Raw genomic sequence first — 20,863 nt, 5'->3', positions numbered from 1 at the left:
ACCTTGAATGAGGTGTTATTGGTTGTGTGGGTGTGCCCCTGGGGCTAGGCACGCCGGCTTCTTGTGCCTGATGAGAATACCTGTTTGGCTTTTATAATCCTCGCACCGCTTCCATCTGCTGGGGTACTAAGAGGGCTCAGGGTGTTCTTGGTATTTACAACGGCCCCCTGAGAGGAGGAGGGGTTGAAGATAAGATGTTTATCGTGCTGGAATGTTAAAAAAAAAAAATCCTCAAGATCCTTGTTTTGTTTTGTGTTTAACTTGGGCAAGGCAAGTTTATCTGTACAGCATATTTCACACACAATGGCGATTCAAAGTGCTTTGCACGAGGCTTGAAAATAAATCAGATAAGAGAGGAAAATATACAAAAAAAGTTGAAAGAAAATAGAAAACATGATATAAAAAGACATTTTAAAAAGAAATTTAAACGATAAATCAGAAATGGAATAAAAGAAAAGGGTTGAAGTGCAAAGTTTAAAAAATAGTCAAATTGCATCTCTCAGTAGGTGGAGGACTCAGTTAAAAGCAACAGCAAGCATAAAGGTTTTCAGAAGTGGTTGGCGTTAGGACAAGTCTTACATTTTCTGCAGGTTTGTTCCAGTTATGTGTAGCATGATAAGTAGACACTGCTTCACTGTGTTTTGTTTTAACTCTAGGAATAGTTAACAGACCATTCCCAAATGATCTGAGAGGTCGAAAGGGTTCATAGTGGTAAATGCAGGTCAGAGATGTATTTTGCACCTAAACCACTGAGAGATTTGTAGATGAGCAGCGATGTTTTTCCATGACACTGGAAACCAGTACAGACACCAGAGAATTGGTTTAATGTGTTTTGCTTTCTTGGTCTTTGTTTGGCCCCTCGCGGCACTCTGAATGAACTGGAAGACCCGAGAAAAGACCATTACAGTAGATGTGTGTGGATATAGGTGTCGGGGTGGCGTGGCAGTCTATGTGGAGCCGCCGGCTGCTTCTTTTCACCTGACTGACAAGTGAAGAGTTTTGCCAGGAGGACCTAGCACATGGGAGAATCATGCTATTCCCCCCAGTTCCCCCTCCCCCCCAAACAGGCACCCCGACTGACCAGAGGAGGCGCTAGTGCAGTGACCAGGACACATACCCACATTCGGCTTCCCACCTGCAGACACGGCCAATTGTGTCTGTATGGACACCCGACCAAGCCGGAGGTAACACGGGGATTTGAACGATCCCCGTGTTGGTGGGCAATGGAATAGATTGCCATGCCACCTGGATGCCCCCTTTAACTCAAAACTTAACCAAAACCTAACGTATATAGTTAATATTAGAATATTATCCCAGAAGTTTCACATTGGATTCTATGGAACACCCACACTTCTACGATGCCAAAGGGTACCTTCCATGTCAATAAATGACACCATGAGAATGTGTTGCCACAAGTGTAGGATGGAGAGAGAGGGCATAAGACATGCAATAAAAGTCCTAAGTGGCATTCCCAGGATGCCTCAAGCCTAGCTGGTTAAGTGTCTCTGTCACTTTCACTTCACTTCAAGAGGGTGCTGGATTTGATCCCAGCCCTTCTGTGTGCTGTTTTCATGTTCTGCCATGTTCATGTGGGTTTCTAACTCCGGTTTCCTCCCACAGTCCAAATTTAGAGTTAGACTTCGACTGCTTTTATTTGTCATTGCCTTATATCAGGGGTCGGGAACCTTTTTGACTGGGAGAGCCATAAAAGCCAAATATTTCTAAATATATTTCATTGAGAGCCATATAGTATTTTTAACGTATAATAAATTAAATATGTCTTACTTTTAATGCGACTTCTGGTGCTGCATGGTTTTGCTGATGGCCTTGTAGTCTGGTTCATACGTGGTGAGGTTGAGCTTCATGCAGGCGTTGAGGCTTCCATCAGTTAAACGTGAGCGTAGGTTGGTCTTAATGTTCCTCATATGCGAGAAAGACTGTTCACATGCATATGTAGAGCCAAACATGGTCAATACGGCAATACTCACACGCTGCATTGTGTGGTATGTCACAGGAAGCTCGTTCCAAGTTTTAAGAATCAGCTGGTCTTCAGGTTGAAGATTTTTAATTTCTGTCCACTTGTGTTCCCTCGCCAGCTCTGCTCGCTGTCGCGCAAGACTTTCCAACTCTCCATTAAGTGACTTGAACTTACTCATCCACATGTCTGATGCCTTCAGGTCAGCAACTTCCAGCTCAAAGTCTCCGATAGAGACCCCGGGGATGCATGTCAGGTCGATTTTGTCCACTGCACACTCATGTGGATGAGTGATGAACTTGAAAAGACCAGTGCGCGCACGAAATTCTCCAAAACGTGCTTTGAATGACTGCAGGAGATTGAACGTAAAGCCAGCTAGCTGCTGGAGATCCAGATGTTGAGTGGAGTCACTTGCTAAGCATGCATCTCTAAATTGTTGCAGTCTTTCAAAGTGCAGAAGACGACCTGTTTCAATGTCCCTGAGAAAGACTTCCAGCTTGCTTTCAAATGCAAACACTGCTTGTTGAAGGGATGAGATTGTATTTCCAATACCTTGCATTTTCACATTGAGCTGGTTCAGATGGCCAGTTATGTCCACGAGATAGTGAAACTGCAGGAGCCAGTCAGTGTTGTCTAGCTCAGGATGCTTGACGCCTTTCATTTCAAGAAAAGTCCGGATTTCACTCAGGCAAGCTGCAAAACGGCTGAGCACCTTCCCCCTTGACAACTAACGCACGTTGCTGTGTAAAAGCAGACCGGGATAATGATTCCCAACTTCTTCTAACAGAGCTTTAAACTGGCGATCATTTAAAGCTCGGGCAACAATAAAGTTGACCACTCGAATGACCAGAGACATCACCTCGCCAAGCTCCTGGCCACACGTCTGAGCGCAAAGCGCCTCCTGGTGCAGGATGCAATGAAAACTTAGGATGGCTCTCTTTTCATGTTCACGGAGAAGCGCTACAAATCCTTTGTTCTTCCCCAACATACAGGGTGCACCATCAGTACAGACAGAAATAAGTTTATCCATCGGTAGTTTTTTTTCTTTAGCAAACTCCATGAAAGACATGAATAAATCCTCTCCTCTTGTTGTCCCTTTCATTGGCAAAACAGCCAAGCTTTCCTCACGCAGTGTGTCACCTGCAGCATACCTGGCAATGATACTGCACTGAGATAGATGGCTAACGTCTGTTGACTCATCTAACGCGAGAGAAAAGTATGTCCCGGCGTTTATGTCCTTAATTTGTGTTTCCTCGACTTGATTTGCCATCATGATGCTACGATCGTGCACAGTTCTTGCTGACAGGGGCATGTCTTTTATTCGTTTGATTATCTTGTCTTTATTTGGGAAGTCATCAAACAGTTCATTGGCCACATCAAGCATTAATGTTTTGGCATACTCGCCATCTGTGAATGACTTTCCATTCCTTACTATTGCCAAAGCCCCCGCAAAGCTAGCGGAATTCCCGTCACCTTGCTTGGTCCACACACGTAGTTGCTGCTGACTCGTCTGCACTCTCCGCTGTAGCTCCTCGCATGCCCTTTTCCTGCTGTCCCCCGCTGGATATTTCGATGCAAATGAAGCATGGTGCATATCGAAGTGCCGCTTTATATTTGACCGTTTCATCGATGCAATTTTATCATTGCATATTAGACATACCGCAGATCCTGCTCTCTCCACAAATGCAAATTCCTCTGTCCACGCAGCCTGGAATGCACGGTAATCATCGTCTTTTTTTCTTTTCGCCATCTTTTCCGTTACAAGGGTTGAAGCGGATAAACTAGTTGGCTATCTGATAAAATTGATTTCTTCACCTTTACAATGACCCGGACATGCTCGCGAGCCATTGGTTCCCGACCCGACCCACGGGTGACCCGTGACCCGTGAAATTTATCTTCAAAACTAATTTCTGTTTACTTTAAAATGACACAGTATTATTAAGAAATATCACAAGTATTTTAAAATCAGTTCCAAACTGATTTTTTGGAAAAAAAAATAATTTTCAACTCAAAATTGTCTGGGAGCCATATGCCGTCACCGGAAGAGCCATATATGGCTCGCGAGCCATAGGTTCCCGACCGCTGCCTTATATGTATGTCTCATACATACAAGGGAACAAAATTACATTTCACAAGGACCTCAGTGCCACATAAAAACAAATAACACACAATAAATATTAAAAGCAAAAAGTGCATTAAAAACAAGAATTACTTCACAGACCTAAACATCATAAGCACACCTGACACGGACAGTGAGTAAGACGGTCAAAAAGTCATTTTATGGAAGGTCTAAGAGTTCAGGCTATTGAGGAACCTCACAGCCTGAGGAATAAAACTGTTGCATAGTCTGGCAGAGGCAGGCAGCACGGGTGCTCCAATACCTCCTGCCAGAGGGTAGGAGGGTGAAGTGGATGTGGGAAGGGTGGGTGGGGTCCTTCATGATGCTAAGAGCCTTCCGGGTGCACCGTGCATCAAAGATGGCCTGGATGGATGGGAGAGCAGTTCCTATAATCTTTCCAGCTGTCTTCACTATCCGCTGTAGGGATTTGTGGTCGGAGGCCTTGCAGTTCCCATGCCAGACAGTGATACATCTGGTCAGAGTGCTCTCTATGGTGCCTCTGTAGAATGTGATGAGGATGCGTGGGGGGAGACTCACCTTCTTTAGACGCCGCAGGAAGTGGGCCTTCTTGGAAAGCACAGTGACATATGAGGACCAGGAGAGGTCCTCTGTGATGGTTGTTGTTTTTGCACCTTGCCGCCAATTGATCCACCTCCGCTCTGTATGATGATTCATCGTTGTTGCTGATGAGACCTGCCGCTATGGTATCATCAGCAAACTTTATAATGAGGTTGGAGGTGGATGATGCTGTGCAGTCGTGAGTCAGCAGAGTGAACAAGAGTGGACTGAGCACACAGCCCTGTGGTGCGCCAGTGCTCAGTGTGATGTCCTGGAGGTGATCTTGCTAATTTGCACTGACTGTGGCCTCCCCACGAGGAAGTCAAAGACCTCAACTTTTGGTAAAATGAAGACTCTAGCGCCATGGCCACATTAACATGGATAAATTTGAAAAACATCTGTTTAGGCTTCAAATCCAAATTAAGCCAGAATTTTCAACAAGTGAAAACTGTTCTTTTCTAAAACACCCTCCTGAGTGAATAAATTTGAAAAGGCTAGTCTCATGTTAACAGTGTGGAAAGAGTTTTTGAAATACGCTGATACATGTCATGTGGCTCAGGATAACATGGCTGGTAGTAGAAGAAGAAGATGATATACTATAATTATCGGAGTGGAGAAACTCATCCTCTGCATTCAATTCAGTGAACAGCTTCCATGCAGCGCCCGCGGACCAACTCCAGTTCATTCTTTTTGCCATTGCCTCGGTCAGGGTGACAGACAGGAGTATTAACCCCAATATAGATGTCTTTGATGTTGCGAGGAAACAGGAGCACCTGGCGGAAACCCCTACAGACATGGGGAGAACATGCAAACCTCACATAGAAAGGACCTGGGATGGCCTGGGGTTTGAACCCAGGACCCTCTTGCTGTGAGGCAACAGTGCTAACCACTGGACCACTGTGGTTATACATGGGTTATACATGCATAATTTAAATTTCCATGCCTGGACCCACAAAAGGGGCCTGTGCATGGGACTATGCATTTTTCTATTGTTCGGGGATTCCCATGTACATGGTGAACTTTTCGAAAATGTCCTGAAAATACTAGCGTGGGTGGAAAACTTTCAACCTGTTTTAGACATGAAACAGTGTTTCCAAATTTCTCCTAATTAGTGAGGATATAGTCTCAATTAATTAGTAGTTCCCAGGTGTCATACAGAGCCATTCCTCCATACTAGTTTAAGGATACTGGAAAAGGTCCAACATCTCTTCAGCTTAATTGATACAGTTGGAAGTCATTCAGTAGCCTTGGGCAAGGGAAACATCAAAAGAGCTTTGGAGATTTCAAAAACACAATGGTGATCCGAGAGCCATGAACAGACAGAGTCTGGCTGTCATACCTGTCAGTGGTATTCATGTTGACCTAATTGTTTGTTTGTTTTGGTTTTTGTCCCTTAATTTCTGAGATTTTGGGGTATTACGGGTATCTTATAATGATTTAATGGCAGGTGTTGCCACAGCTTAGTGAACTTCTTACTTCTCATGAAATGACAGAAATACAATCTCCAGCATCTACAATCTACAACATCGAAATTCTCACTATTGTTGTCTGGGAGGATTTGGACTCTCACTATGTGGAGGGTAATTCAGTGTTTTTACAGATAGCACATCATCGCTCGATTCAATCAACACTAGTACGGTTAACATACAATAAAGTCAATTGTGGCTAAGCCACTAGGTGAGTTTGTTTAATAGGAAAAAACGTGTTGCCACTAGCAACATATTATGTTCTCTCTCCTCAATCTGGGCTGTCTCTCTGCTGAGTCACCAACCTGTGCAGACTTGTTGTTTTACACGACACAACTTCTGGATGACATCCAGTACTGTTGATGCAGTTTTTTATCTCCTCTTCTCTCATCTCTCCTCTTTCTGCATTTCTTATTTACCCACCCTTAATCGCTATGTAGCCTTCACACCATTTTTTCTGGTTTGCCCTGTTTTGCTTCTCGATGTTCTCTTGTCCAAAGCTCTCTCCCCACTGATCTTTTCACTGATGAGTCCTTCTTTTAATCAGTCAGATTATCAATATGTCATGTACAAACTGCGACGCTTATCTTACTGGTTGGCGCTATCTTACTGGCTAATAATGGCGGGCTAGTAACTGGAAGGTTGTTAGTTCAACTCGCGCACCGGCAGGATATTTCTGTGAGTGAATGTCGGAAATGATGTCACTTTCATAAACCAAGTCGGAGAAGCTGCCCTTGAGCAAGGCTGTCACCCCCACCCCATTTGCTCGAGTGGCGATGTCTTATTAAAGTGCATATACCCTGCATGTGAGTGTTTGTGTAAATCAGGGTGTTGCTGAAAGAGTAACAGGTTAAAGCAGCTGTAGACAACTTTTCAGCCCCCCCCAGCATTTCCAAGTGTTTTTATTGTTTGCGCCGCTCTTGCATGGACAACCAGATCACTTTCCATTTTTTAGCCTGGCTACTGTCCAAAGCAAAGAACAACCATAAGAATCCCAACTAGAATCCCCAATCTGAGTGCTATGATAAAGGCAGAGTAAAACATCCGTTAGTGTTAATAAGTTGGCAGGTTGTGTTACTTACTGACCCAGTAGAAAGAATGTCAACTGAATGTCAGTTTGGAACCCTCTGAAGTCCTGGGTGTTGTATTGAACTCTGTTTCCCCGTCGAGATATGTCCCCCTCTAGCCAGAATTCGATACAACACTGGGACGCTTGATTAACCTTAACCTAACCTCAACCTAACCCTAAGCTTACCTTAACCTAATTATAACCAATAGCTAACCTGTTTCCATATGAATGCTTTCATCTGGCTAGGGGGAAACAAATCTCGACGGGGAAACAAAGTTCGATAGAACACGGCACTTACTCCATCGAGTGAATGCCCGTCTGAGGTTCACTCGTTTTACCTCTGTTTCTATCACGCTCCCTCTTCGCTTTCTTTGCCTCCTCCATCAACGAGGTTCTTTTTCTCTTGCCAGGTAGAGTTTCCACTTCGGTTCTTCCACCGTCCACCATTTCCACTACTGGGGATAGCTACCAATGGCTGTTGATAGCTACCGGGAAAAACCAAAAACACTATCCTCTTAGTATTTTGGTTGCGGGATGGTTGACATACTTCCTTTGGGCTGTAAATTGAGCCATCATTTTCCACCGAGATCATACCTGGTGGCAGACAGAATTTGGTATAAGCCTGAAAGCGAGGTTTATAGGGAACCAGTCTAAACACAGATGGTGTTATTATTATATAGCCATTACACTTTGTAATCAACATTCACTTCATAATGATAAGTTAAAGCAAAAAACTTGTCTACTGCCACTTTAAATATACCGATGTGACAAGCTAGCCTGTAGCAATGTGGCAGTGTTGTTGATTATGGGTCTTAATTGATCTCTTTGTCAAACCGTACTGGATTATTGTCGACAACCAATGCGCCATTATTCTGTCTTAAAATCCAAGACCTGTGATTTCATACTTTCTTTGTGGAAACATCTTCCTCCCACACTTTGTAAAGAAATCTGAATTTCACAAGAACACAAGCAGTCGTATCAGATGCACGTGCTTGCAGGTGTGCGATTGTTTGCAACACACAGGAGGTCACTCTTCCAAACTACAAATTTACGGTTGGCATTTTGACTTTTACGGCTCTCTCTCTCTGTTCTGCATTTTCGCTGACCCGTGTTTTAGGGACATACTTCAACCTTTAGATAATATGCCAAGCACGCCAGGACACAAAAACAGACAAAAACACAGAGTGATAAACAACTCATGCGTCATGTCTCTGTCTTTCCTTTCTCTCTTTCTTCATCCCTTCTTCTCCATTCTGTTCCTCCTCAGGCGGCGGTGAATGGAGACATGCCTCCAGCCGAGGGCCTATCAGAGAATGACAGTGGCATGGAGCTGACCAGTGAGAAAAGTCCGCTGACTGCAGCGGAACCGCCCTCCCCCTTTAGTCCAAAACAAAACGGAGATGCCGCTTCACCTCAAGGTTAGACACAAAGCAGTCTCACACACACAAAGCCACGACTATCGCCACAAAGGTGTCAGTGATATATGAATAGAAACACTTATAAAAACACCTTATCTTACACGTTCTCTCCCTTCCCTTGTTCTTTCGGTCTCACTTTTCTCTTTCTCCTTTCACTGTTCTGGTTCTCAATCTATTTTCTTTCTTATTTCTCTGTCTCTCAATCTCTACTGTTTTTCCATCCACTTCTTGTTCTCTCCCCCATCTCTCTCTCTCTGTCTCTCTCTGTCTCCGTTTCTCTCTCTGTCTCTCTGTCTCTCTATTTTCTCCCCTCTCTAGATGATAACAAGTGTTCTAGGGGAAGCAGGAAGAGGGCCAGGAAGAGGTCAGAGGAAGAGGACAGCAGCTGGGACTCCTCCTACAGCGAGGTACATACACACACACACACACACACACACACACAATTTTTATTCCATTAGATGCACCCATATGGTAACAGATCATCTGTAGGATGGCTGAGGCTGAGGGGTATACACAGAGCTCCCAATGAAATCTCACTAATCAGGTGGCCTTCCTGGTGATTTAACTGCCACCCCAGTATATTTTTTGTTTGATTGTTTAATTTGAGTGTTATAATTCACTCATTTATATTCATTTTATAATTCACACAAGATTGTGTTTAGCTGGCACGATGGCCCAGTGGTTAGTGCTGTTGCCTCACAGCAAGAAGGCCCTGTGTTTCAACCCCGGGATTGTCCAACCTTGGGGGTCGTCCCAGGTCGTCCTCTGCGTAGAGTTTGCATGTTCTTCCCATGTGGTGGGTTTTCCGTCGGGGTGCTCCGATTTCCCCCACCATCAAAAACACATGCATGTTAAGGTTAATACTCCGGTCTGTGCCCCTGACCGAGGCATGGCAAGACAAACTGGAGTTGGTCCCCGGGCACTGCACAGCGGCTGCCCACTGCTCCTAGCCTCACAGCTAGGATGGGTTAAATGCTGAGAAGAATTTCCCAAAATTAAATAAAAAGATTTTTGATGCTCAAGTCTTGCATTTGTGGTTAGTGACATTCTCAAAGAAAGAACAAAAAGCCATTGCTCACAATCAGTCAAAGAGTTTTTGTGCATTACAATGAAAGTTGTGCATCAGAGCTGCTTTGCATTTTTGAATTGGCCTTTGAGTATTGTACCTATACCTGTTTGTACCTACACCTGTTTGTAGCTACACCTGTGTGTATCTACAACTGCACACCTTTTTCTTTCTTTGTGTGTGTGTCTGTAGAAGTCTTCAGGGGAATCGGGAGTGTCTCCGTCTGGTTTGAGGCAGACGCCTCAGCCCAGATCAATCTTCCAAGCTGGGGCGAAACAGAAACAGACACAGAAACAGACACAGACACAGACACAGACACAGAATAAAACCCGCAGACACAGCCGCAAGCAGGGGAACAACACGTCACTGGTATGGACATATTCACACAGACACACACACACACTGACTTCTCCCTGTTTCTCTCTCTCTCTCTCTCTCTCTCTCTCTCTCTCTCTCTCTCTCTCTCTCTCTCTCTCTCTCTCTCACTCTCTCACTCTCTCGCTCCATTCAACAGCTTCAACTATAGGTAATACAATCAAACATCAGGGGTTGAAAAAAGTTGTGTGTGAGATAGAAACAGGTTCATAATAGTAACCTTTTCACAGAGAGAGAGAGAGAGAGAGAGAGAGAGAGAGAGAGAGAGAGAGAGAGAGAGAGAGAGAGAGAGATGTGTTACAGTTGAAGAGGTTCACTGTACCATTTTTTCAGAGAGGAGGATGGCATATCTGGATTAGTTAAAATAAATGTATTATTTTGTTACCACATTGATTTGATGGAATATCTCTCATCATCAGTCTGCCAATAGTCACACATGCCCAACATATTAAGTAAAGCCTTTTTTATTGAGTAATTGTAATATTTGTGATTATTGTGATAATTTTGGTAGTAATAGTAATGATAGTAATGATTTCTTTTGCTTTCTCTTTCTCTCACACACACACACACACACACACACACACACACATCCCTCTAACATAAGCATAGGCTGCCTTCATCCATTTGTCTCAATAATGTTTTCAAAATCAGCTTTCCTCTTCTCTTGGTCTCATTATCTTCCTCCATGTGTCCCTCTCCCTGCCTCTGTCTGTCTGTCCCTCTCCCTGTCTGTATGCCTGTCCCTCTCCCTGTCTCTCCATCTGTCTGTCCCTCTCCCTGTCTGTCTGCCTGGTCCTCTCTCTGTCTGTCTGTCTCTCTCTCTCCCTGTCTGTCTGTCTGTCTGTCTCTCTCCCTGTCTGTCTGTCTGTCTGTCTGTCTGTTCGTTCCTCTCCCTGTCCCTCTGCCTGTCTGTCTGTCCTTCTCCCTGTATCTTTCTGTCCCTCTCCCTGTCTCTCTGCCTGTCTGTTCCTCTCCCTGTCCCTCTGCCTGTCTGTCTGTCCTTCTCCCTGTATCTTTCTGTCCCTCTCCCTGTCTCTCTGTCTGTCTGTCCCTCTCCCTGTCTCTCTGCCTGTCTGTCTTTCTCTCTACCCATCTGTGTCTCTCTGTCTGTGTGTCTGTCTCTCTCCATCTTTAACTCGTTCTCTCTCTGTCAGTGCGTTAGCTCTCAGGTGTCCGTGGTCGTACCCAGTGGCGTTCCTGAGGGCCCCAGTCTGGAGCTGATGGAACAAGACTCCAAAGACTCAGCCCGGAGCACCAGCACCTCCTCCAGCTTCGAAACCCAGCCTGAGTACAAGGTCAGGTGGATGGATGAATGGATAAGAGTTTGAGGGATCAGCAGATAATTAACCGATAACTTTTGCTGTTTTTAATTAAACATTTAGAAACACAAGAAAAAGTTAAATAAGTAAAGCAAAAACATTAAACCCACAACACCAACAAGAAATCATTGTCACACAAACATATAACACACACACACACACACACACACACACACACACACACACACAGCCAGTAAAGCTGATTGGCTTACCAGTGTATAGAGGTCAGAAGTCAGAAGATTGGCAAGCAGCGACAGCATTTCTCCCAAAGTCCTGTGATATTGTGAATGTGATGGCTTGTGGTTGTCAGTCATCAACCAGATGTGTTCTGTCAAAGTGTCCTTGAGCAAAACGCTGCCCGTCAACACTTTGTGATTTACTGGAATCACATCTGTCTGTGGCTGTGGGTTAAACCTCTGCTGACCTGAAATGAGATCTCTGCTGGAGAGGAAACTTGGAATTTGTCCTTGAAACAGATAGATAGAGGGGTGGGGGGGGGGGTAGCGAGAGATAGATGGATGGAGAGAGAGGGAGAAAATTTACCAGAGCAAGAGACTCAGAGACAGATAGAGAGAGAGATGGGGAGGGAAACAAAGAGAGAGAGAGAGATGGTGGGAAGAAGAGAGGTGAAAGAAAGTTGTTGAAACGGAGACAGTGGAGGCCAGGCATGAGGAGGTGCAAAGCAGGAGAAGGAAGGAGGGAGGAGGGAGAGAGAATTTTGAAAAGAGGAAGTGAAGGTTTGTCAGAGGGAGTAACTCCCTTCACAAACCATACAACCTCCTCCACCTGGCCTCGTGCAGGTGGCCTCCACACACACACACACACACAGGCATGCACATGTACACATAAACACACACTCACACACTAACTCTCACACAGGGCAGCTGAGTTTACTCTGCGTCAAAAGGCTCTTTCAGATCAACGCGGCCTCGAGTCTCGACAGCTGTGTGTGTGTGTGTGTGTGTGTGTGTGTGTGTGTGTGTGTGTGTGTGTGTGTCAGCGTGTCTATGTTTGTATGCATATGTATATTTACACGATACTAACAGAATTTGCCTGAGCATAAGGGCCATTGCTGAGTCTGACTCCATTACAAAGCCGAATGACCTTCTCTGCAAGGGAAGCCCCAGAGGTCACATGGCTCTGGGGTCTGCTGCGAACTGTCTGCAAACACACAACACCCATCTGGTTGAACACACATAAGGAGGAGCATGACCTGGCATTTAAATGAATGAAAGACAGAGGGGGGAAAACAAATAAAAAGAGAAAGACAGGGCGTCCGAGTAGCGTAGCAGTCTATTCCGTTGCTTACCAACATGGGGATCCCGGTTCAAATCCCCATGTTGCCTCTGGCTTGGTCGGGCGTCCCTACAGACACAATTGGCTGTGTCTGCGGGCAGGAAGCCGGATGTGGTCATGTGTCCTGGTCACTGCACTCGCGCCTCCTCAAGTTGGCCAGGGTGCCTGTTCAGGGGGGAGGGGGAACTGGGGGGAATAGCGTGATCCTCCCACACGCCACATCCCCCTGGCGACACTCCTGACTATCAGGTGAAAAGAAGTGGCTGGAGACTCCACATGTATTGGAGGAGGCATGTGGTAGTCTGCAGCCCTCCCCGGATTGGCAGAGGGGGTGGAGCAGCGACCGGGATGGCTCAGAAGAGTGAGGTAATTGGCTGGGTACAGCTGGGGAGAAAAAGGGGGGAAAAATCCACAAAAAAAGAGAACGACAGACACTGGGGGAAAAAGGGTTGGTTATGGTATTTCACAGCCGTGTAACAGGGGTTACTTCTAAGGGTCTGCTCATAGAGACAGCCATGTTAAGCCAGCTGCCAAAACTAATGGCAACACCTGGGTAAATGAAAAAAATCAAAGTACAGTGAAAAGAGTGTTTTTTAAAGAACACCTGCAGTCAGTTGAGACTGAAGAGGTCCCTTAGTTGAGTGATGAAATGTATCTGTCAGTAAACGTTGTATCCAGATGAACTGATTCAACCTTCTTTGATGGTCTTAGCTGGATTATTGAGCATACATCAAGACATTGTCATTCCCAGGTTTTAAAAGCTGCATTACAGTAAAGTGATAAAATTTTCTGAATTTATTCCACTGTTTTAACGGAGTGAAATGAACAACGAAGGTCTGAACCTGCTTGGTCGTCATATCCACATCACTTATGATCATTTCTCATAATTTTCTTGTGTATAAATATCTAAAGCACCAAGTCACCCCCCAAAGTATCATCATGTTATCGATATCGAGGTATTCAGTCAACAGTATCATGATATTTGATTTTGTCAGTATAACCCTGTCCTAGTCAGCCACCTCTGTCTCCCTCCCTTTCTCCAAGACAAAAATGAGATTTTCATGCTGCTAAACAAGCACAGGCTGCCGGAGCGATCTCTGCCCAAACTGTCCAACAATTTACATCCTCTCTCCTTTTATTCCATCTGTTTGGTTTTAATTTAATCTGGTTCAGAGTGTATGAGAATAATTTTTGCCATGTGGTATACAGTCTTGCTCTTTGGGGTTGGGGGGGGGGGTGTCCAGTCGCACCAGTTAGTTAAATTGGTACCAATGCTGGGAGGTTTCAAGCAGAATGGCCGACCATTAACGCGACTATCTGTCCTCTTGTCCCTCGTCCCTTCCATCTCCAGGATAACAAGGGCTTCGGTATCGGCGAGCTGGTGTGGGGGAAGATCAAAGGTTTCTCTTGGTGGCCTGGCATGGTAGTGACATGGCGCGCCACCGGCAAACGGCAGGCCACCCACGGCATGAGATGGCTGCAGTGGTTCGGAGATGGCAAGTTCTCTGAGGTATGGACGGATGGAGGGAGGGAGGAAGTAATGGATAGGGACCTAAATACATGGTTGGTAGGATAAGATAGACAGTAAACAAACAGTAAACAGATCGTAGAAACGGACATGATGTGTGGAGTGGAGTGTTAATTTTGTCAGCTATTTTCTTAATTTAGTCTTGGTCCTTTTTCAAATGTCCTTGTTTGTCTTCATCACATTTAGTCAACCTCGTCCTATTTCTGTTAAGCCATCAGATTATATTGAACATTTCAGTCAATCTAGTCTAGCCAAATCCAAAAATTGTTTTGTCATTTTAGTCAAACTTATTTCACATAAGACTTTATCTTACCATTATTTGATGACAAACACAGGTAGGCTATAAAACAGCCTACATGATGTAACACGACCGCCTTACTAGTTGGCTTAGGATGGCTAAAAAAACCAGTCTACCATTACCACCAAGACTTCAACCTAGCTCAGTTTCTTCATGGTGAAATACGCTGCGCTAGATAAAGTGGACGGTTAAAACAACACTAATGGCAATTTAAGAAACTTTAGCTCCACTGAAGAGTTTTTGCTAGCTACTTACTTCGTTGTCATTTGTCTGACATCATTATTTCATGCCACACACATCAGTTAATGTCGCATGTCATCCTCTGAACTATCCTCTCATTCATTCATTTGGCTCCAGTCTGCCTGCTAGCTTCAGCATGGAGGGTTCACCACCCACTCCTGCTACGCTGGTTTTACATTTTAAAACCAGCGTAGCAGGAGTGGGTGGTGGTTTGTTGGTTGCTCCTTGTTAACATTAACATGCGGGGATACAATGATGAACAACAAAACGGACCGCACCTAGAAGCCACAGAAACTGCGGTCGGAAGCCAGTCTGAGCCACTAATAGGGGCAGGCTGAAACAATAATTCAGGCTGGGAATGTGACTCCATCCCAGGCCACCCTGTTCACGCAAACCACCACACCGCTAATTTTATAGGCTAACCCTATTTGGTGATGTAATGGGTACCAGACTAGTTATAAATTTGGCCACTATGTTCCTGCAGGAGGAAAGTAATCCAGATTACTAAATACAAAAAATTGGGACTGACCGACAAGCAGCCTGTCTGAATACTGAGTTTTCAAGGTATGCTGTGTCTATGGGTGCACCCTCAAAAACCCACGAGAAATACACTAATCATAGCACATGCAAATGTACAAAGCTAGTAGACACGCAAAACAATTAGCCTACACTTTTTAAAAAGAGAATGAGTTGTACATTTAGCTCAGATGTTCAAATGATTATCTTTATATTCAAGCATTAAGCAAATCAAAAGTATCAAAAAAATGTATACACACACACACACACACAGTCAATGAAATTGTGTGTGTGTATGTGTGTTTTAGCTAGTGTGTTTAATTGACCTGGTTCCTTACCGGTGAACATGTTGCTTATTTGCATCTGTGGCAAGGGCCTTTCTCATTTTTATGCTCTTGCTCTCTGCGCCACCTTTCCTTTTCTTCTGACCGTTCGTTTCACCGGGCGACTTGTCTAAAATGTTATCGGTAGAGAAGCAGGGATGCGGTTGCTATGTGCGTCGCCAAGAGACACGATGACATCGTTTTTGAGAGGTCCGTCAGGTCCCGTCGCGATTTTGAGAGGTCCGTCAGCTCATTCCTGCTTGCTATATTATCACCCGTCAAGTTGACTTCACAGCAGTCCAAAATGACCCTCAGACCACCAGGAAATGTCCCCGTGCTCCTGACGGGCTGTCTGCGTGTGGCAGCTAACAGCTGTAGAGTGACTGAAAGTAAATGTAGAAAAAAAAAGTCTATAATATTCTGTCTCCTCTTCTTGTCAAAGGAAAGTACAGAGAGATTTTGGTAAATTTTGTTTTTTAAACTACATTTTAGTCTCTTCTTTTTCCATCAACAATATTGCATGTTGATATAGCCACAGTTAGTGTTTATTGACGTCGGCAGCGTCTTTTCATCGTCTCATCCTAATCATGGCATGAAAGGTCATTAACGAACATATTTAGTTATAGTTTTCATTAACGAAATTAACACTAGCGGAGCGTAAGTGGATGAGAGGGATGGATGTGTTGAGAGAGATGAGTGGATCAGTGTGCAGGAGGGCCAGATGGATGGATAGATGATAGAGGAATATGAGCACACGTTGTCTGGTCCCCTTATTTCTTTCCTTTTTTTGGTCTCATCACCCTCAACCCCTCCCATATTCAACTCCACTCCCACTATCTATTCCTCCCCTCGCTCTCTTCCCTCTCCTCCTCTCCTTTCTGTTTGTCCTCTCATTCCCTGTCTACCCCCCCCCCCCACACACACACACACACACCCTATTCTCTCTTCTTAGGTTTCAGCAGACAAGCTGGACTCCATCACGGCTTTCCCCAAATTCTTCAGCCAAACCTCCTACACCAAGCTGGCTTCCTACCGTAGGGCCATCTTCCAAGCCCTCGAGGTAAAGTTCCCCTTTACTTGTCTCAACTATGTCGGCTTGTTTCGGTGTCCTGACGGCGCCACCAGATAGCATGTCCCAACTGTGACGTCCAGGGTTTCATGCCCAGCTCAGGAACTCGGATCCATGTCTGCCTGCCTTTTGTTCAGCCTGTTTAGTCTGTTGTTCTTTGTTTTTTTTTTTTTATTTCTGATTTTCCCCTTTTTTCTCCCAATTTAGTGGCCAATTGATCCCTATTTTAATTCAAACACCCACCCTCGTATTGCATGCGTTCGCCAACTGCATCTCTCCGGCCGGCAGTCTCGAAGGAAAGCGCCTCCCCACTTTCGTGACAAGGCGAATCCAAGCCGAACCACTGTTTTTCCGACACACACAGAGACGCATTCACATGACGAACACAAGCCGACTCCGCCCCCCTCCCGAAGACAGCGTTGCCAATGATTGCTGCTTCATCGAGTCCGGCCATAGTCGGATCTGACGAGACCGGGGCGCGAACCCCAGTCCCCAGTGGGCAACTGCATCGACACCAAGCCGACGCTTAGACCGCTACGCCACCGCGGATCCCTAGTCTGTTGTTCTTTGCCATCCTATCCCATGAAAGCAAAAAAGAGCTCATACCTCCGCTAAGGCACAACATCCCTCCCTCCAGTAACATCTATCTGTCTGTCTGTCAGTCTGTCACTCAATGTTTCTCTCTCTCTGTCTGTCTGTCTATTTGTTTAACTCCTGACATGTCACCCCAGTGTGAAAAAGGTGAAAATGATTGACAGCGGAGGTAAAACGGTACAGATGGTTGTTATGTTAGAGGAGGCAGGCAGACGCCTGAGTGACAGGTGAAGATGGGCCATTCAGACAGATGGCTGACAGGGGCAGGCCAGGCAGAGGAGGCAGAGGAGGAGGGGAAGGCAAACAGCAGGACGGCATGAAAGGGCCTGCTGCTAGGCTCACTTACTGCACCTCTGTCTGTTACATATCGACATATAGACATACACATCGACGTAAAAGATATCATTTGCACCACACAAACACCACACACACACACACACACACACACACACACACACACACACACACACACATCTGTCAGCCGTGCGAACAGAAATAAACTGCACACACAAACACACACATGTTGATCAGTCAGATGGAGCCATTAGACACACGTTTTTTAGCATACAGACAAAAACAAACCCGTCTACAGACACACTCACACACACACACAGAGGCAGGTGTCTCCACAAAAGACAGACCGTCAATATCGAGATTAGAGGCCAGTACAAGAATAAGTGATGAAATTCAGAAATGAAAAGAGTGGCAGAGAGACACATACGTTGGAAGAAGTAAAGAAAGAAAGAAAGAACGGTAAGACCAGCGATAAACAAACAGTCGAGTCTTTTTACGCAGATGGACCAGTTAAAACAAGTCGTCTAACACCTGATTGTCTGTCTTATACGTCTGTCTGGTGTAGGTGTTTGCATAGCTGTCTGTCTCTGCAACCCTGTATCCCCCTCTCTGCCTCCTGTCTCGGTCATTTGTTGTGTTTTTTTTTTTTTTTGGTCATTTTGGCAGAGAAAATGAGAAGTAAAGTACAGGAATGTGTTTGTTTTACTTAAGCACTGACACACACACACACACACACACACATGCGGGCAGACCCACATAAACTTATTCAAGTGAATGGGCGTGCAAACATGCATTTATAGTGAACCGGTTTACTCTTGCAGGTAAACCCGCTTATAACGTTCTCACAAAACCCCCCAGGTGTGAAGAAATGTATTCAGATTTGATTTTATGGTTTCTTTTTTAAAGGAACAATTTCCCCCCGAAATTCCTCCTTCTCTCTCTCTCCTCACCTCCTCTCTTCATCTTTCTCCCTGTCTCTTCCCCGCCTCCTGTTTCCTCATAATTTGCAGGTTTTATCAATTAACTGCTTTTTTTTCCCCCACACAATATCCCTGTAAAGAGGACAATGTCATCCAAAAGAGAAACAGAGTAGTTAAGAGAGGGTTGTCCAGGTAGCTTTGCTGTCTATTCCTTGCCTACTAACATGGGGATCGCCGGTTCGAATCCCTGTGTTACCTCCGGCTTGGTCAGGCGTCCCTACAGACACAATTGGCCGTGTCTGTGGGTGGGAAGCCGGATGTGGGTATGTGTCCTGGTCGCTGCACTAGCGCCTCCTCTGGTTGGTCGGGACGCCTGTTCAGGGGGGAGGGAGAACTGGGGGGAATAGCGTGATCCTCCCACGTGCTACATCCCCCTGGTGAAACTCCTCACTGTCAGGTGAAAAGAAGCTGGCGACTCCACATGTATCGGAGGAGGCATGTGGTAGTGTGCAGCCCTTCCCGCATCGGCAGAGGGGGTGGAGCAGCAACCGGGACAGCTCAGAAGAGTGGGGTAATTAGCCGGTACAATTGGGGAGAAAAAGGGGGAGAAAAAAAAATCCAAAAATAAAAGAGAGAATAGTTGAGAGAAACTACTTGCACTTTCAGAAAATCAAATTTCATTTCCTATTGCTCTTCTTTGCATTACCACCCACTGTCAGTTTTTCAACTCAAGTGCATCTTGAGTCCTTTTGGTGATATGTCGTTGTTGTTGTTTTCTTGTTGGCATTTCCATTCAGCTTTTATGTTTGGCAACCTCAAATTTCAGCTCAAAAAGAGCTTGATGGAAACGCAAAATCAGTTTTTTAAGCCACTGCCCTCATGAGCGCCCATCTCTCTCTGTCTCTGTCTCTCTCTCTGTCTGTCTGTCTGTCTGTCTCTCTCTCTCTCCCTCTCTCAGATGGCCAGTATCCGGGCAAAGAAGACATTCCCCCCCTGTGATTCAGATGCTCCAGATGACCAGATCAAACCCATGCTGGACTGGGCCAACAAAGGCTTCCTGCCCAAGGGCGAGGAAGGACTCAAACCCACGCACAATGGTGAGCATGGCAGCAGCCGATGGAGTAGCTCGCAGTCAAATGTCATACGTCGCTGTTTCTCAACCAAACAACCGAGCTGCTGTTGCTCTTTTGTGTTGAGACAAGACACATCAGACCAATCTGAGACTTTGAGCGGGTTTAAATCCCATATTACAATCCGGTTGGAATACATTTTATTTACAAATCATGTTTTACTCCAAATTGTATATTCACACTGTACGGTAGAGTACAGAAGGACAGCATGTGAAAAAAGTATTTGGAGTTGTGCGATTAAAGTCAATTCTGACTTTGCTAATCTTGAGTGACTAGTGTGATTTCTCTGGTACCCAGGTGAACATGTATTATTTTGATAATTATTCGACCTTAGATAGTTATAGGTGAGATCAGTTATAACTTATCTAAGGTCTGTGGTGTAAGATTTTTGTATTGCACAAACAACATTCAGTTTACGGCGTCTGATGACTTTACACCTGTGCAGTTTCGAAAACCCAAAAGAAAGCTGACCAAGTCCTTTACGTGCACCAATAATAATAATAAAAAAAAAAAAAGATTAAGTGGCATCCGGGTAGCGTAGCGGTCTATTCCGTTGCCTACCAACATGGGGATCGCCGATTTGAATCCCTGTGTTACCCTTTTCCTGAAGTCTCCGATAGTCATTTTTAGATACGTCCACTAGTTAACACCTAGTTTTGTGTCTTTGTGTTTTGTACAGAGAGTAACCCGCTGGACAAGCAGGTTCTGGACGTATCTGTGCCGGAGTACTTCCCTGTTGCCAAGAGACCAAGAGTCAATATATGTAAGAGCAAGGCCGCCCCAGAGGAGACTTACAGCAGAGGTAGGCCTCACCAGACACAGGTCAAAGGTCAAATATACATGTGGGGTAGTCATACATCAATGGTATCCTCAAACACTAGATCTGTATCTTATGGGTTGGATAAGGTCATGTAATGATACATTTGTGCAATACATCTTTTCTGTATTCAGTAAAATTTGCAGTTTTATTCCAAAATACTATAATCCCTTTCCTGGGAAAAATCTTTATTTGGGGTTTAGCATTTTGCCAGTCAAGGCCTGAAAGGGAATATACTGTCTTTGAATTTATTCTACATTGATACTGTCAATTAACCTGGCTTTACAAATATGTGTTATTTTAATGTAACGCAGCGCAGTGTTGTTTAAGTTAAAGCTGCAGTAGGCAACATGAACATTCCAATGCAAATCCTTCCGCCTCTCTCTCTGCTGCGTCGTATCACTCCACTAAGCCCCTCCCACCAGATGACCTCCGCATCACTCTTCAGCCCCTTACACTCATGCACAACCAGG

General features: G+C 45.0%; 1 protein-coding gene across 1 annotated transcript in view; it reads left to right on the top strand.

Moving 5' to 3' along the window:
• dnmt3bb.1 (DNA (cytosine-5-)-methyltransferase 3 beta, duplicate b.1) overlaps nucleotides 1–20,863 on the top strand; it is a 68,435-nt gene that overhangs the window by 20,564 nt on the left and 27,008 nt on the right. Inside the window, exons 2-10 of the mRNA XM_056272799.1 lie at nucleotides 8,455–8,605; nucleotides 8,924–9,012; nucleotides 9,864–10,018; nucleotides 11,209–11,341; nucleotides 14,013–14,171; nucleotides 16,519–16,626; nucleotides 19,402–19,540; nucleotides 19,617–19,621; nucleotides 20,255–20,375. Coding sequence (XP_056128774.1) covers nucleotides 8,455–8,605; nucleotides 8,924–9,012; nucleotides 9,864–10,018; nucleotides 11,209–11,341; nucleotides 14,013–14,171; nucleotides 16,519–16,626; nucleotides 19,402–19,540; nucleotides 19,617–19,621; nucleotides 20,255–20,375 — 1,060 coding nt within the window. The remainder of the gene's footprint in view (nucleotides 1–8,454; nucleotides 8,606–8,923; nucleotides 9,013–9,863; nucleotides 10,019–11,208; nucleotides 11,342–14,012; nucleotides 14,172–16,518; nucleotides 16,627–19,401; nucleotides 19,541–19,616; nucleotides 19,622–20,254; nucleotides 20,376–20,863) is intronic.

Source organism: Lampris incognitus, chromosome 2, assembly GCF_029633865.1.
Source record: "Lampris incognitus isolate fLamInc1 chromosome 2, fLamInc1.hap2, whole genome shotgun sequence".
NCBI lineage: Eukaryota > Metazoa > Chordata > Actinopteri > Lampriformes > Lampridae > Lampris > Lampris incognitus.
This window is presented reverse-complemented; position numbering and strand designations above follow the sequence as displayed.